The following is a 13228-nucleotide window of genomic DNA, read 5'->3' on the forward strand; positions in this document are numbered from 1 at the left end:
GGACTTACCGTGGGGCTTTTCACTAATACACTTCTGTGTTTTATCATTCAAAAGCATGGTTATAAAGATTGCCTTTTTCCCTATCAAAAAAGGCTCAGATAAAAGCTTGTAACAATGATGAGAAAATATGTATTCTTCTCCTCTGTGATAAGGGGTGAGGGAAGGCGTTTCGGCTCTATCAGTGCAGAGCCTTGGCAGGGCCCTTGGAAATTAAACCCATTACTTGGAGATCTCCCCCAGCAGATTGGAAGCCTGTCTGCTCATGTGGTACAAAGCTTGGAGCAGAAGGGTTTGCCTGAGAGTCCCCAATGAGCCGCAGAGTACTCGCTGTGCATCCTCTGAAGTGCAGAGTGGGGATTGATGTCCAGGCTTTGGGGAAGACTCATTAAATGGCACATGCAAGTGATTGTTAGGATGTTATAGAACTGAAGTCTCACTGTGTGTCGCGGGGAATGGTTACAGACAGAGGAAGGTGTGACTGTTGGGCTGGTGGTGCTGTGCAGGTTAGTACATGGATGAGGTTGGTGCAGAGCAGGTAACACACATCAGGGGCTGGTGCTGCTGTGGGTTTCTACCCATGGAGAGGTGGATGGCCCAGGGCAAAGCTGACCCGAACTCAGAGAGCAGCCTGTGCAATACAGAACACATTGGCAATAACTGATTGGCTTGAAAGACACCCACGTGGCTGGTGTTTTATTGTCCTCCAGAGACAGGCTGACAATGCTGGGCTGGGTCAGCCTGGAGAAGAGAAGGCTCCTTAAGAGGAGACCTGAGAGCAGCTCCAGTGCCTGAAGGGGCTGCAGGAAACCTGGAGAGGGGCTTTGGGCAAGGGCCTGTAGGGACAGGCCAAGGGGAATGGCTTTAACCTGCCAGAGGGGAGATTGGGTGAGCTCTTAGGCTCTTCCCTGTGAGGGTGCTGAGGCACTGGCACAGTTCATCCCTGCTGGGAAGATGGGCTGACTGCTGCTTAAACACCTTACAGGAAGAGACTGCCCGGGGGACCAGAGCCTCCCCACATGTCCTCTGCTTCTCACACTTGAGCACAGAAAGCTGTTTGTAAGTGCTGATGCTGCATCTGCATCCCTGACCCCATGGACCACTGGTGAGCCTCCATCTCCCAGCAGAGATCTGACCTGCCCCAGGGACCACGGATCCGCAGCGAGGTCGCTGTACATCACTGCTGTGGGGCTGTCAGGGATGAAGTCATTCCTTCCCCTTCTGCCGGAGGGGCAGGAGGTGGCTCTGGCTCCTCAGACCTGTCTGGGAAATATCCAGTGCTGTGGAATCGATAGAGCTGCTGGGCACCCGCAATTGGGCAGCAGGCAATTCCCAGCAGGCTCCCCTCTCTGTGCTTCACGAGCTGCTGTCAGGGGTGTCCCGTTTGATAAATGAGCTGGTTTATACATGCAAACTGGAGCTTTGGCTACGAGCTTTCTTCCAGAGCCGGAAATTGGGCGATGCTTCAGGAGGACAGCAGCAGATTGCAGATTTCGGAGCATTCATTTGCTTTTCAAACCTATCTGGCTCCCAGCCTTGCCTTGGGAACGCCTCACTGGAGATTTGGGAACAGAGCAATTGTGTTTGCTCTTGCTGACTCTCTGAAAGGATCTCCTAACATCCTGCAGCACTGCACACGCAGCTGGATTAGGGGGTGAAGCTGTGTCCCCAGTGAACCTTGCAGCAGAGCTGGCTGATCCAACGGGAGCTTGGGCAGTGCCACGTTCCCTGTTCCCGGCACAACCCATGGGCCTGATCCTGAGGCGTGCACTGGCCTGGGGAGCTGATGCTGCACCAAGGAGGAGCTGGGGGCTCTGTAACCACAGGGCTTGGCAGGATCAGTGCTGCCTGCACAGACCTGGGGGGGTTTGGGTTGGAAAGCCTGGGAAAGGCACCACAGGAGCTGTGAGCACCGGCTGCAGTGCAGGGGAGGGGAGTTCCTGCTCTGGGCTCCCAACGAGGAGCTTTTCCCCCAGTTACAGCCCTGCTCCATCACATCCCATTGGACTTTCCATCTGTGGTGTCTTTATGGGGCTTGGAGGGAAGACAAGACCCTTCTCCCAGGAGACAAACTCTGACTTAATCTGGGGAGAGATGCTTGTGTCAAACTGACTGTATTCAGGTTGTCAAAGCTGCAACCCAATTGCAAGCGGACGAGGTTGCCCACAGGTTTGCTCTCCCCTCTTTTGCTCCTGCTCCCTTGGACATCCCCTTGGGACCATGGCATCTGAAGCCAAGGGGCTCCAGAGGGAGAGCTCTGTGCTCAGCCACTGGGCTGGTGGATCCTGGTGCCAGCTGCACCCTGTTCTGTTCCTATTTCCACTCTCCATGGGAAGTACCATCCCGATGCTCCCACCTCTCCCAAAAGAAGGATGCAAATCAGTGTAATTCTGCTTACCAAGGTGCAAAAGCAGCTTTAAACTGTTTGAACCCAAGAGCAAACAACAAATAATCCCATCAGAAAAGGAAAATTATCTTTAGTTGCTCCTTCAGCCTCCCTCACCCGTTGGAGCTGTGCTTGCTTTGCGTTGGTAACTGCACGTCACTCCCCATGGAATGGCTGGGTCTGCACATACTCGGTTTTGGTTCCGGTTTTAATCGCTGTTTTCACACTTGCTCTTGGCGCACAGGGAAGTTGTCAATTGTTGGGTATTTTTGTACTTTGGATACTGAATTTAATCCTTTCTCTCTTCCCCAGTAAGAGATGCTAAAAACCTAGTTCCTATGGACCCTAATGGCTTGTCAGATCCTTACGTGAAGCTTAAACTAATCCCTGACCCCAAAAACGAAAGCAAACAGAAGACCAAAACTATCAAGTGCTCCCTGAATCCTGAGTGGAACGAGACATTTAAATTGTGAGTAGAAGAAAAACGTTTAAACTTTTCAACTCCTTCTTCTCACCCCTAAGAACTAATGGGATTGGGTTTGCACTGATTTAATTATTCAGAGGCATTAAGCCGATTCAATGGGAAATAATTCCTTTTGGTCCTGTAAGTGGGACTCGGAAACAGGCAAACCTCTGTCCTGCCCCCTGATCAGAGCTGAGTGTTTGAGGGCAGGAATTCCGCATCCTCCGTCTGAAATGGATGTGGTTGGGAAATTAAATATTAGAGCATTGAACACTCACTGAGGACCATCCTTTCCGTTTGCATCCGTGCTCTTACGGAGTGTTCAGGGGCATGGTGGTGCAGCAATGGCTTCTGGAATTAAACCAGCCCTCTCTCTTTGCTCTCTTCCAGCCAACTGAAAGAGGCGGACAAAGACAGGCGGTTGTCTGTGGAGATTTGGGACTGGGATCTGACCAGCAGGAATGATTTCATGGGCTCCTTGTCCTTCGGGATTTCTGAGCTGCAGAAGTCAGGAGTCGATGGATGGTAAGAGTGGCGATTGCTTTAAAAACACAGTGGGCAAAAGCAGCTCTGATGGGTTTTGTACCTGGTGGAAGATGTGGCAGCCCATTGTCCCTCACCGGCATCCTTCTGTTCAAGGACCAGCAGTCACTGTGGCTCCCATGGAGGGTGCTGCTCCAACAGGATATGGGTGTCCTGTGGGTGCTGGGTGCCTGAGCGTCCCTGCATGGGCTGGCTTTGTGTCACCTCCTGTGTCCTTCTGCCCCTCACAGCATTGCTGGAGGTGGGGTTTTCCTTCCCGTGGGCAGGAACAACCATGGGTGGCTCTGCCTGGTGTCCCCGCAGGCTCTCACTTCCCAAGCATTTGCCAAGCCAGCATTTTCCAGCATTTTCTGGTTGCATTCCTTGGTGTCTGAACCGGGTAGGAGAGCCGGGCTGTGAGCTTGTGAGTGAACGCTCTGTGACTGTGATGTGTGGCAGGGACAGCCCTTCCACAGCACTCAGACGAGCAGAACCCGTGCCAAGGGGCACTGTTCACCAGGAAGAGGAATGCTCCAGTGCGTAATTACCCTTGTTCCCATATGGAAGGTGAGCATTGTGGGTCTGTGACACCGCACTGAATGGGTCTCTTCATTTCCATTTTATCTCCCCCAGCAGGACACATGCTGCTTATTTCCTTGGTTTTTTTCCCCAGCCACTGATGCCTGAGAGCTCTGCTCCCTTTCCATGTCAAATGTAATAACTGGAAATAGATATTATGTCTTCTGGAAACCAAAACCTGTGCTGTTCATTTGCATTCCACCAGTTGAGCAAACACCCCTGACTCCGTCTTGCCTTTTCCACCACGGAAGGAGTATTTATCTCTTTTAAAGCAGGGAATGGAGAGGAGGAGAAGGAGCAGATGGGCTGGACATCCACCTAGGACCGGGCCCTCCTTGGATCCTGCTGCCTCCGTGGTGTTCCCAGGGAGCCCTGACCCATCATAGGGCTGCAGCAGGGTCTGGCTGTGATGTTGTGCGGCTCAGTCTGCGAGCCCCTGTTGTCACAGACCAGACCCTGATGGAGATGAGGCTTCTCCTCTGGAAAACGGGAGAAAAGTGTCCCTCCCCCCCCGATTCCCAGTCTCCTGTAGGGATGCGTGTGTTGGCTGGAGCCGGTGCACTGCCACAGCCTGGTTGTTTTCCCAGCCTTTTAGAGCTCCTGTAAGTGGAAATGTAAGTCACAGCGTTTGGCTGGAGTGCACTCTAGAAGGAGCTCTGATGTATATTTCATACCTAAACAACTGCAGTGAAAACAAGCTTAAAGGAAGAGCCTGCCCCTCTGTTATCCCCTTTGTCCCTTCAGTGCAGGCTCTGGATAGCACCCAGCTGATTCCCAGGCTCAGGCTTTGCCCTGGGCTATGTGAGACACCTCAGATCTGAGCAACGCTTCCATGGTTTCTGAGCTGCTGCTTGACCTTTCCCCCTGCCTCCCACCCTGGCCTTGACATCTCCCTGTGTCCCTCCAGGTTTAAGCTGCTGAGCCAGGAGGAGGGCGAGTATTTCAATGTCCCGGTGCCTCCGGAGGGAGAAGAAGGAAACGAGGAGCTGAGGCAGAAGTTTGAGGTGAATTGATTTCTCCTGCGTATCTGGGGGTTTTCTGTGCTGCCTCCTGCCATGCCCTTCGCAAGGGACCCTCCCTGCCACCTCGGAAAGGAGCAGTCACTTCTGGGGGGTGAGGAGATGAAAGAGATGCAAACGATGCTTTAGCATTTAGGGCAGGTTGAAGATACAGCGGATTATTGCGCAGCGCAGTTCTGTGTAATGCCTTGTGCTCTGCTAGGGGTGTGCTTGGTCCCCTGCCCCTGCCACCGGTGAGCAGGAAGGAGTCTGACACCATTTCTAAATCCTTTTTCCTCGCAGCACAACAAACACTCCACTTTCATGTGCTCTGTTTCAATGTCTTTCTGTTAGGGCTACGCAATTCACCATTTGTGGTGGCCAAAAGAAGTACAGCTCAAAGGGGTTGCACGTTATCATCAGTTAACGTGTTTCCAACACTTAATTCCGATTGAAGAGGGGTGAGGATAGTGGATGGCCCAGAGTGACCTGATGTAACCGTGCTCCTGATGCCAGCACGTGGTACAGCAGTTGTACCCTCTGAGGTGCCATATAACAGGATTTGTTCATCCGTTTTTAATGTCATGCTGCTGATTATGAATTAATATCATCAACTGAGGTGAATTAAGATATTAATAGAATTGGATTTGGATCTGGTCTCGGGAAGGAAACCTCTCTGAGCCTTTACACATCATGGCAGCCCCTGTGCCCAGCCGGGTGCACTGGGGCCAGGATGGGGTTTGAGGAGGACAATGGCTGGGTGAGGTGGCACAGGGCACCAGCGATCCCCGTGGGGGCCCAGACCCTGCACATCCCAGGCTTCACACCACAAAAGCACTGCGGGAAGCTGCCAGTTCTGCTCCATCTTTATCAGCAGCTTGCTGGGACAGGTTGATGGATGGGAGCCTCAGCCGCTGCTATAGCACAGGCTCAGGTGTAGTAAATTCACGCTGACAAATGGAGCCAGGCAGTGAAGGTCAGGTGTGTTTTTAACACAATATGTGAGCAGTATTTGGCACGGTTCAAACCTTAAAGAGGTCTTGAGATGGTGTGAGCCTATTAAATGTAGGTTAAAGGTCTTTTGTACTCACTTAGAGACGTTAGAGACACTCGATAGGCAAAGCAGGACACTTCAGCTGCGGTGATGATCTTCACCTCTTCCCGGCTCTTATTTTGGGCTCATCCCTGGAAAGCCCTCTCCCTCCTGGCCAGGCTGCCTGCTGATACCCTTGTGTCAGGGATGCTGGGCTGTGTCTGTGTCCTCACCTTGTCTCCTGGGGACATCCTGTGTGAACGACTGCAGGTTGAGTGCGAGACCGAGGGTGGTTGCAGCAGCCCCTCTTCAGACACAGGCTCGGGAGCAGCTGCAGGCAGCAGGAGGGACCCGAGGTCACTCTCACCCTTGGGTGGTGGGAACGCTGTGCTGAAGCTGGCTGCTTTGCTGGGATGAAGTGAATGGGAATCCTCTTCCTTCTCCCCTCTTTGTGTTGCTCTTTTCCCCTCTGCCCAGGGCTGAAAGCCTTGCCATGCTTTGGTCCATGCTCCATGGGGTCCCACGGCCAAGCGCAGTGCTGCTGGGCTGCGGATCTGTGGAGGAATATGGGCTCCTCTGGAACAGAGCTCTGCTTTTGGGTGTCATTTAACAGAAACATAATAGTGCCCTTGTATTTTATTGCAGCTTGTTCTCACAGAGGTTAGTTTGGTGTCAGGGCTGATCTGATGAGATTGTTTTTCATCTGTGATAGAGTATTCAGGAAGCTTTCATGGAATATAGCTGCTGCTAAGTACACCTCCCCTTTGAAGATGGCTTTGAACTGCAACAGGGTGAGGGTTGCTGAAGGCAGAGTCACACAGCACAGGCCTGGTTTGGGGGAGACACAGAGGCTGCTGCTGTTGGGTGTCCCAGCGTTGGATCCTCATTGCCTTTGGCTGGTACCTGAGCTGCTCTGTGTCACCTGAGCTGATCTGAAGTAGAATGCTCTGATTCAGCATCCCCTTCTTGTGGGGACGTTGCAGAAGCCTAAGGATTACAGTGAGGAAAACTGCTTGGACGCTGGGAGAGGTGACTGCTTCCTTGTCAGTGCATGCCCCTTTCCCATTGGAAAGCCATCACATCCCATGTGCAGCTCTGCGCACATAGCAGCAGGTACCAGCGGCTGCTGGGAGGGTTCTGCCTCCCCCCCGGTGCAGAGCTGATGTTGGCAATTCCCAGGGTCGATTCCCTTAGTTTTCAGTGCTGGAGTTTTTGGGATGCTTGTAGGTGCTGCAGGTGACCTTGAGCAGAGGTTTCTACAGCACGGAGAACCCTGCAAGAACCAATTAGCAGCAGCAAAGGCTTGGAGATTACTCGTGAGGCTCCTATCTGGAGGAGCTGCGAGCAGCAGCCAAATTGAACTGCTGGAATCAGGTTAATGGAATTTCATGCTAGACTGAGCTCGGCGCAAGCCTCATCCCATCGCCTGTTTCTAAACATTGAAATTGTGAGATAGCTTTTACAAACGGTGGCTCAGCAAAGGAGAGAGCCCCCAGCCCAGCGAGGGCCACTGATGAGATTCAGTGTTTAAAACTGGGGGGGTTTGTGAGGCTCCTTTATAGGCAGTTGTGATGCAGCGGATGCTGGGGGAGCAGGAGCTGTGCTTTCTATTCTGCTTTGTTCCAAATGCGTTTGTAGCTTCCCACGTTTGGCCTCAGCCGGCACAGGAGAGCAATTCTCATCAGTAGCAGAGAGTAACGGAGGTGGAGCTGGATAAAAAGTCCTGTGTTTTACCTTAATATAGTTATATTCATCTGCCCTTTTCTAGTGGGCTGAGAGACAGAAGCCGGTTTTGAGGGGGAAAGCAAAAAAGCTTATTTAAGCCTCTGTTCTGCGCTTTGGATGGCCTAGAGCGCATTATGGGGCAGCTCCAGGATGCAGAGGCTGCAGTGGGGGTGATGAGGTAATGGGCAGATTTGGTTCCCAGATCGTCTTGCATAGATTTAACTGGGAACCAGCCCAATAAACAGGGCAAAGTGTTGGGGCTGGGGACTCCTCCAGTGCCCTTCTTGGCTCTGTCCCTGTCACACTTAGAATGGCTTGGGTTGGAAGGCACCTTAAGCTCATCCAGTTTCACCCCTGTGCCATGGGCAAGGACACCTCCCAGTAGACCAGGTCTCTTGCAGAAAAGGTTCCTGTAGCTCAGGGGAGCTGGAAAAGAGCTGATGAATGTGGGGTTTCAGCAGCACTCGCTGGTTTAGAATGACTTCTCTCCCCAGTTTTCAGTAATTCCTTCTCTTCTCTCCCCATCCCATCTCCATCTTTGCAGAGAGCCAAGATTGGAACGGTGTCCAAGGCTGCGGATGAGAAGACAAGAAATGCCATCTCCAAATTCGACAACAACGGGAGCAGAGATCGGATGAAACTGTCGGATTTCAACTTCCTGATGGTGCTGGGCAAAGGGAGCTTTGGGAAGGTGGGACACAACACTCACCTTTATGCTTTCCGTATTGAACACGTGTGCTGCGGCCATGGGGCTGCCCCAGCGGGATCTGTCCTTGCTCTGACTGGGAGCTCTGGTGTTAAGGTGGTGGGAACCCAGCTTGTTGGCTCTCTTATGGGCTGTGTGCTGCCGTGTCACAGTGGTGAGGAGCTGAGATGACTGATGAGACCACCACAGAACTCAGGGGTTCTCTGTGGGAAGCAGTGCGTGTGCTGTGCCTTTAAAGTCCTCTTTGATGTGGCCGTTTTTTCCTCCAATAATTACAAATATACATGAACATTTTAATTAACTTTCCAGACGCGTTGTGAGTGGTACCAGGATTTCATTCGTCGAGTAATTGCGGGACTCGGAGCCTGCCTTTTTCTTGGGGTCTTGCCAACCTTGTCATGATTTCCATTAGGAATGCCAGCGCTCAAGTGGCTGCTGGGGCTCTGGAGGAAGGGGGCTGCGTCTGCTGTGCACCAGCACTGTGTTTGCTGCTGTGATGGATGATGGCCCAGCACTGCTCTGACGAGGGAATTGCCTTAATTGCAGGGAATGTTGCTCTGCCTTCAGGCGGGCAGGGAGGGGATGCCAGGGCAGTGATGCTCACCCATCGTCTTCTGAACACGAGGGTGAAGCTGCCTTCCCGAGCTGGCTCCTGCTCCCTGCACTGAAACAGCTGTGACAGGAGGAGGGTGGGGAGCTCCTGATGGTCCCCAGCACGTGGAGCATCCACCAGCGATGCTGCCAGGGAGGAGGCTGCTGTTACTCTGTGTTTTACACCTTCGCTGTGTGTTAGCACGAGGAGCAGGAAAGCTCCGTGCGTTGTGCCTGTGCTGCTCTCCCTCAGGAATGCGTTCACATCCCAGTTTCCACGTCTCTTTTGCCCCCTTTTCTCTCCCTCCCAACACCTAATCCCTTTTAAATCTGTGCCTGGCATCTGGAAACTCTGTAGTTGTAGTTCCCCCCCCCTTTCAATTTGAGAAACATTAGCAAGCGCTTCCGTCGGCATCGTGGCTTATATAAGGGGATGTGTGACAGAAACTGTTCCCTGGAACAGAATGTTATAAATATGCTAATTCGTGCTAATTAAAACAGCACGTTGGTTTCTATGGCTCGGTGCAGCCTCACCCTCACGTGTGCCTGCGCCTTGCTGGGCAGCATTCCCTGCGGATCCCCTCCGGATGTCCCGCTGCCTGGCTTAGGCGTGGGGATGCTGAGGTGGCATGGTCAATGGTGCCCACAGGGCCCTGTGCAGAGGACACTTTGCTGCCTGCATGCTGTGCATTCACAGAGGTGCTGGATGTGTTGGAAGGAGCCGGAGGTGCCCTCATCCGTGCCATGCTGTGGGAGAGGAGCCCAGCTCCCCGGTGTTGGATCCTGCCGGTTCCCAGCCCTCGGCACCCTGGGTGGTGTCCACGCCATCACCGTCCTCCTCCAGGGCTGGCACTGCCTGCTCCTGTGCTGGCTGCATGCTGTCAGCATCCCTCCTGCGGGCCCTGCTGCCTGGCTCTCTCTGAGCACGATCACCCTGCATGAGGGAGTCTGCCTCAGCCATAAGCTCATTCACCCCTGGGCATCAGCACCCGGGTTTACTGACCGGTGTTTGCCTCCCTCCGCCACTGCTGTGGTGTCCAGGGTCAGGAGTACCCATGTGATGGCCTTGGTGAAGTTCAATAAACTTGCTTGTTCTATGCTCAGCATCAGAATATCTCCAGTTATTGTGCTGGAGCATTCCCAAACAAGGACTCTGTAGTACAGGAATAAATCACAGTCACAGACTGATTTGGGTTGGAAGGGGCCTTAAAGCTCATCCAGTTCCAACCCTCTGCCAGGGGCAGGGGCACCTTCCACTAGAGCAGCTTGCTCCAAGCCCCTGTGTCCAACCTGGCCTTGAACATCAAGGTTCAGGGGCTGGACGATTGCATTGGAATTTGTTTGGAAAAGAGCTCGGGCAGGGGCTGGGATGTGCCTGGTCCTGGCTCAGCGTGTTCAGCCTCGGGACACAGGGTGACCCTGGGGGCTCCTTGCTGGGTTTAGGTGGCTTTGGCCTGGTCCCTGCTGCTGCCCACCCTGGCATGGGGTCCATCAGGGCCCCCAGGAGCAGTGACTGCTGGCAGTCCTCCGGCACTGGGCTGGCACAGGGAAGGGAGATGTTCCCGACTGGAGAAGGCAGCGCTTGGCACAGCCCACCCTGGGTTTGCTTCGCTGTAATATAAATAGAGGAAAGTTAAATTATGTGGCTTGCTCATATTTTTGCAGCTAATCAATCTGTCATGCTATCAAGCTGTCAATCTTTCCCGGGGGTTTTATGGTGTATTTCTGAGCAGGGCTGATTCTTTTGCCTGTGCAGTTATGGATTACATTGCAATGGGAGACGATTTCCATGTCCTGGTGATAATCTTTGAGCTGTAAAATGCTTTTCTCCCCTCTCTTGGTACGAGATGTGGCAGAAGGGCTGGTCTTGCTCTGTAACTCGCAGAGCTGTGCCCTGTCCTTGGGCACACAGTGGGGTCTGGCTTCCCGCTCACTCCTTCACCCATGATTTTCATCATGAAACTGTGCTGAGGGCATTCACTTGTGTGAATCTTCCTGTATCTGCAGTGAGTGGGTCCCAATCTTTTCCTTTGTCCTTATCATGAAGCTGGCTCATCGGTGGCTGCCGTCCTCCTGTGTCCTTACCTGTCCCCATGCTGCAGTCACACAGGAGCTGTGATGCCAGCATGCAGGAGCCAGCCCCTGGCACAGGCGAGCACAGGGCAGGCTCCTCCACGCAGCGGGATGAGCTGTGGTTCCAAGCTGTCACACCGGCCCTGCACCACCGAGCTGCCACGGGCAGGGCTGGAGCGAGACAGTGCCCTGAGACAGTCACACAAACCCATGGGCTGTGAACAGCCCCATCTTCTGCTTGGAGAGGAGGCCAAGCCTGCTCTCCGTGCCCGTCACACCGGGTGCAGGAGGTAGTCTCTCTGTTGGCTGTAGACCAGAGCCTGCAATCCCCTCTGTGAGCAGATTGCCAGTCCTTGCAACACCCCGACAGCATCTGGAGCCGCTCGCTCTGCCAGCCCAGATGTGAGGGATGACGTGAGGGTATCGGCATCCTCTGCGCTCGCCCAGACACCCGCTCTCCCTCTGGGCCTCCTCGCTGTGGGTGCAGCTGGGTGCAGGCAGCTGCAGAGTCCTCTTCCTTTCACATGGCAGTGAAGCAGGGCTGGATGGCTCAGCTGTGGCTCGGGATCGCCACGTCATTGGGAAGCTGCTGCGGGAAACATTGGCAGTGCATGCACACCCTGGAGCAGTGGTTTGCATTTGTTGTGGTGCACCAGCCAACCTCTGGCTCTCGCTGTGCTGCAGAGCCCAAGTGTGCGGTGGTGGCGGTAGCCACGTCCCTGGTCCAGTGGGGATCACACATGGATGTCTTGGTGGTCCCTCTGGGGCAGTAAAGCATAGTGTGAGCTCGGGGATTCCCTGGTTTAGTTACTCTGGAAGGGTTATGATAGCAAGGTAGGGCTGTATATAATTAATGTTGTATAAAGTGCACTTACTCCTAGTTTTCTCTTCCCATAAACTGCATTCCTGGAGCGATCGTGTCTCTTTTTCCACCACCTTTGAATGGCCAAAACCCATCTGCTTTTATCACTTAAAAACCAGCCCTGGCTTTTAGCACCTGCCCACGGTGACTTGTAAATCTGAACTCGTGTATAAATGGTGAAGATAACTGGAGGTGATGGACTGAAAGGGGCTGTTTGGTTTGTGCATGAGGGCAGAGGTGCAGGGGAGCTGCTGGGTCTGCTGCCCTGGCTGCAGGCAGGGCACCGGGCTGCCCACGCTGCTGGGTGCTCTGAGCTCATCACTGGGTGCAAAGGGCTGTTGCAAGACCCCTCAGGGAGCTGTCAGTGGCAAGGATGAAGCACTAATACGGTCCCAGTGGCAGTGCCTTACTGGGCTGCATCACAGCAGCACTTTGAGCTGTTCCGGGCTCCGGTTCTCAACTTCCCTCCAACATCAGGGAGTAAATAAATGAGCTCCTGAAGCCGCTGAAGCTGTCATTGTGCTGCTCAGCCCTGCCAAGGGACGAGCACGCTGTGTGGCTGCTGCAGTCCCAGCCCTGCTGATGGAGATGGGAATGTCAGAGGCTTCTCCAAAGCACTTGGCGCTGCGGAGCCTCAGTGCCTTTCCCAGCTAATCCTGAGCAGCAGTGTGTCAAGGACAGCCAGGCCCAGAGAAGCCAAGTGCCTGGGCGAGCCAGAGCCACGTGTTCCCAACAGGGCTCTTCCCCAGCGTGATGTTATCTCCACTCTAACAAGTGGGTGAGCGTTGAAGACCTTGGGCTGCGTTCCCTGCCTTGTCCCCAGTCCTTGAGCTGTGTTCCCTGCCTTGTTGTCAGGCTTTCTCCTCCTGCCTTAGTGCTCCAGGGCTGGCACAGCATTGCCTGAACCCCAAACCCCGAGGTGGGCTGCTCTGCCTTGGGACCGGCTCTGCCCCAGCTCCAGCTCCAAAGGGATGCTCAGGGCTCCATGGGGAATCCGGGCATATTGCCGCAGGGGGCACAGGGCTCCAGCCCCATGTCTGCCTTGGGCTGACAGGAGGGTGAATTCCACCATCCTTAGCGTCTCAAAAGGCATCTGTGAGACCTGCTCACGTTTCCTGAGCCCCTCTGCTCCAGCCTGAAATGCGTTTCAGTTCCACCCCAGTGATGCTGGCTTCTCCTGGTTTATTTTCAAAACACCCAGGCTCGTTTGCTGCTGTGACTGGAGGCTTTCAGCAGACTTTGTTGAATGGAAAGCAATTCACTTCCACTGAGCGCTTGAATCTAATGTGATGA

At 53.7% G+C, this 13228-nt stretch overlaps 1 protein-coding gene across 2 annotated transcripts in view; it reads left to right on the plus strand.

Moving 5' to 3' along the window:
- The window catches only part of PRKCB (protein kinase C beta), a 104762-nt gene that overhangs the window by 60525 nt on the left and 31009 nt on the right, over positions 1–13228 (plus strand). For both annotated transcript variants that reach the window (XM_061474210.1, XM_061474211.1), the window contains exons 6-9: positions 2696–2852; positions 3237–3371; positions 4855–4951; positions 8248–8394. In XM_061474210.1, coding sequence (XP_061330194.1) covers positions 2696–2852; positions 3237–3371; positions 4855–4951; positions 8248–8394 — 536 coding nt within the window. The remainder of the gene's footprint in view (positions 1–2695; positions 2853–3236; positions 3372–4854; positions 4952–8247; positions 8395–13228) is intronic.

This window comes from Pezoporus flaviventris, unplaced genomic scaffold (assembly GCF_033815535.1).
Source record: "Pezoporus flaviventris isolate CSIRO_AGI_PZ_B2104156 unplaced genomic scaffold, CSIRO_AGI_Pfla_v1 ptg000078l, whole genome shotgun sequence".
Lineage (NCBI taxonomy): Eukaryota > Metazoa > Chordata > Aves > Psittaciformes > Psittacidae > Pezoporus > Pezoporus flaviventris.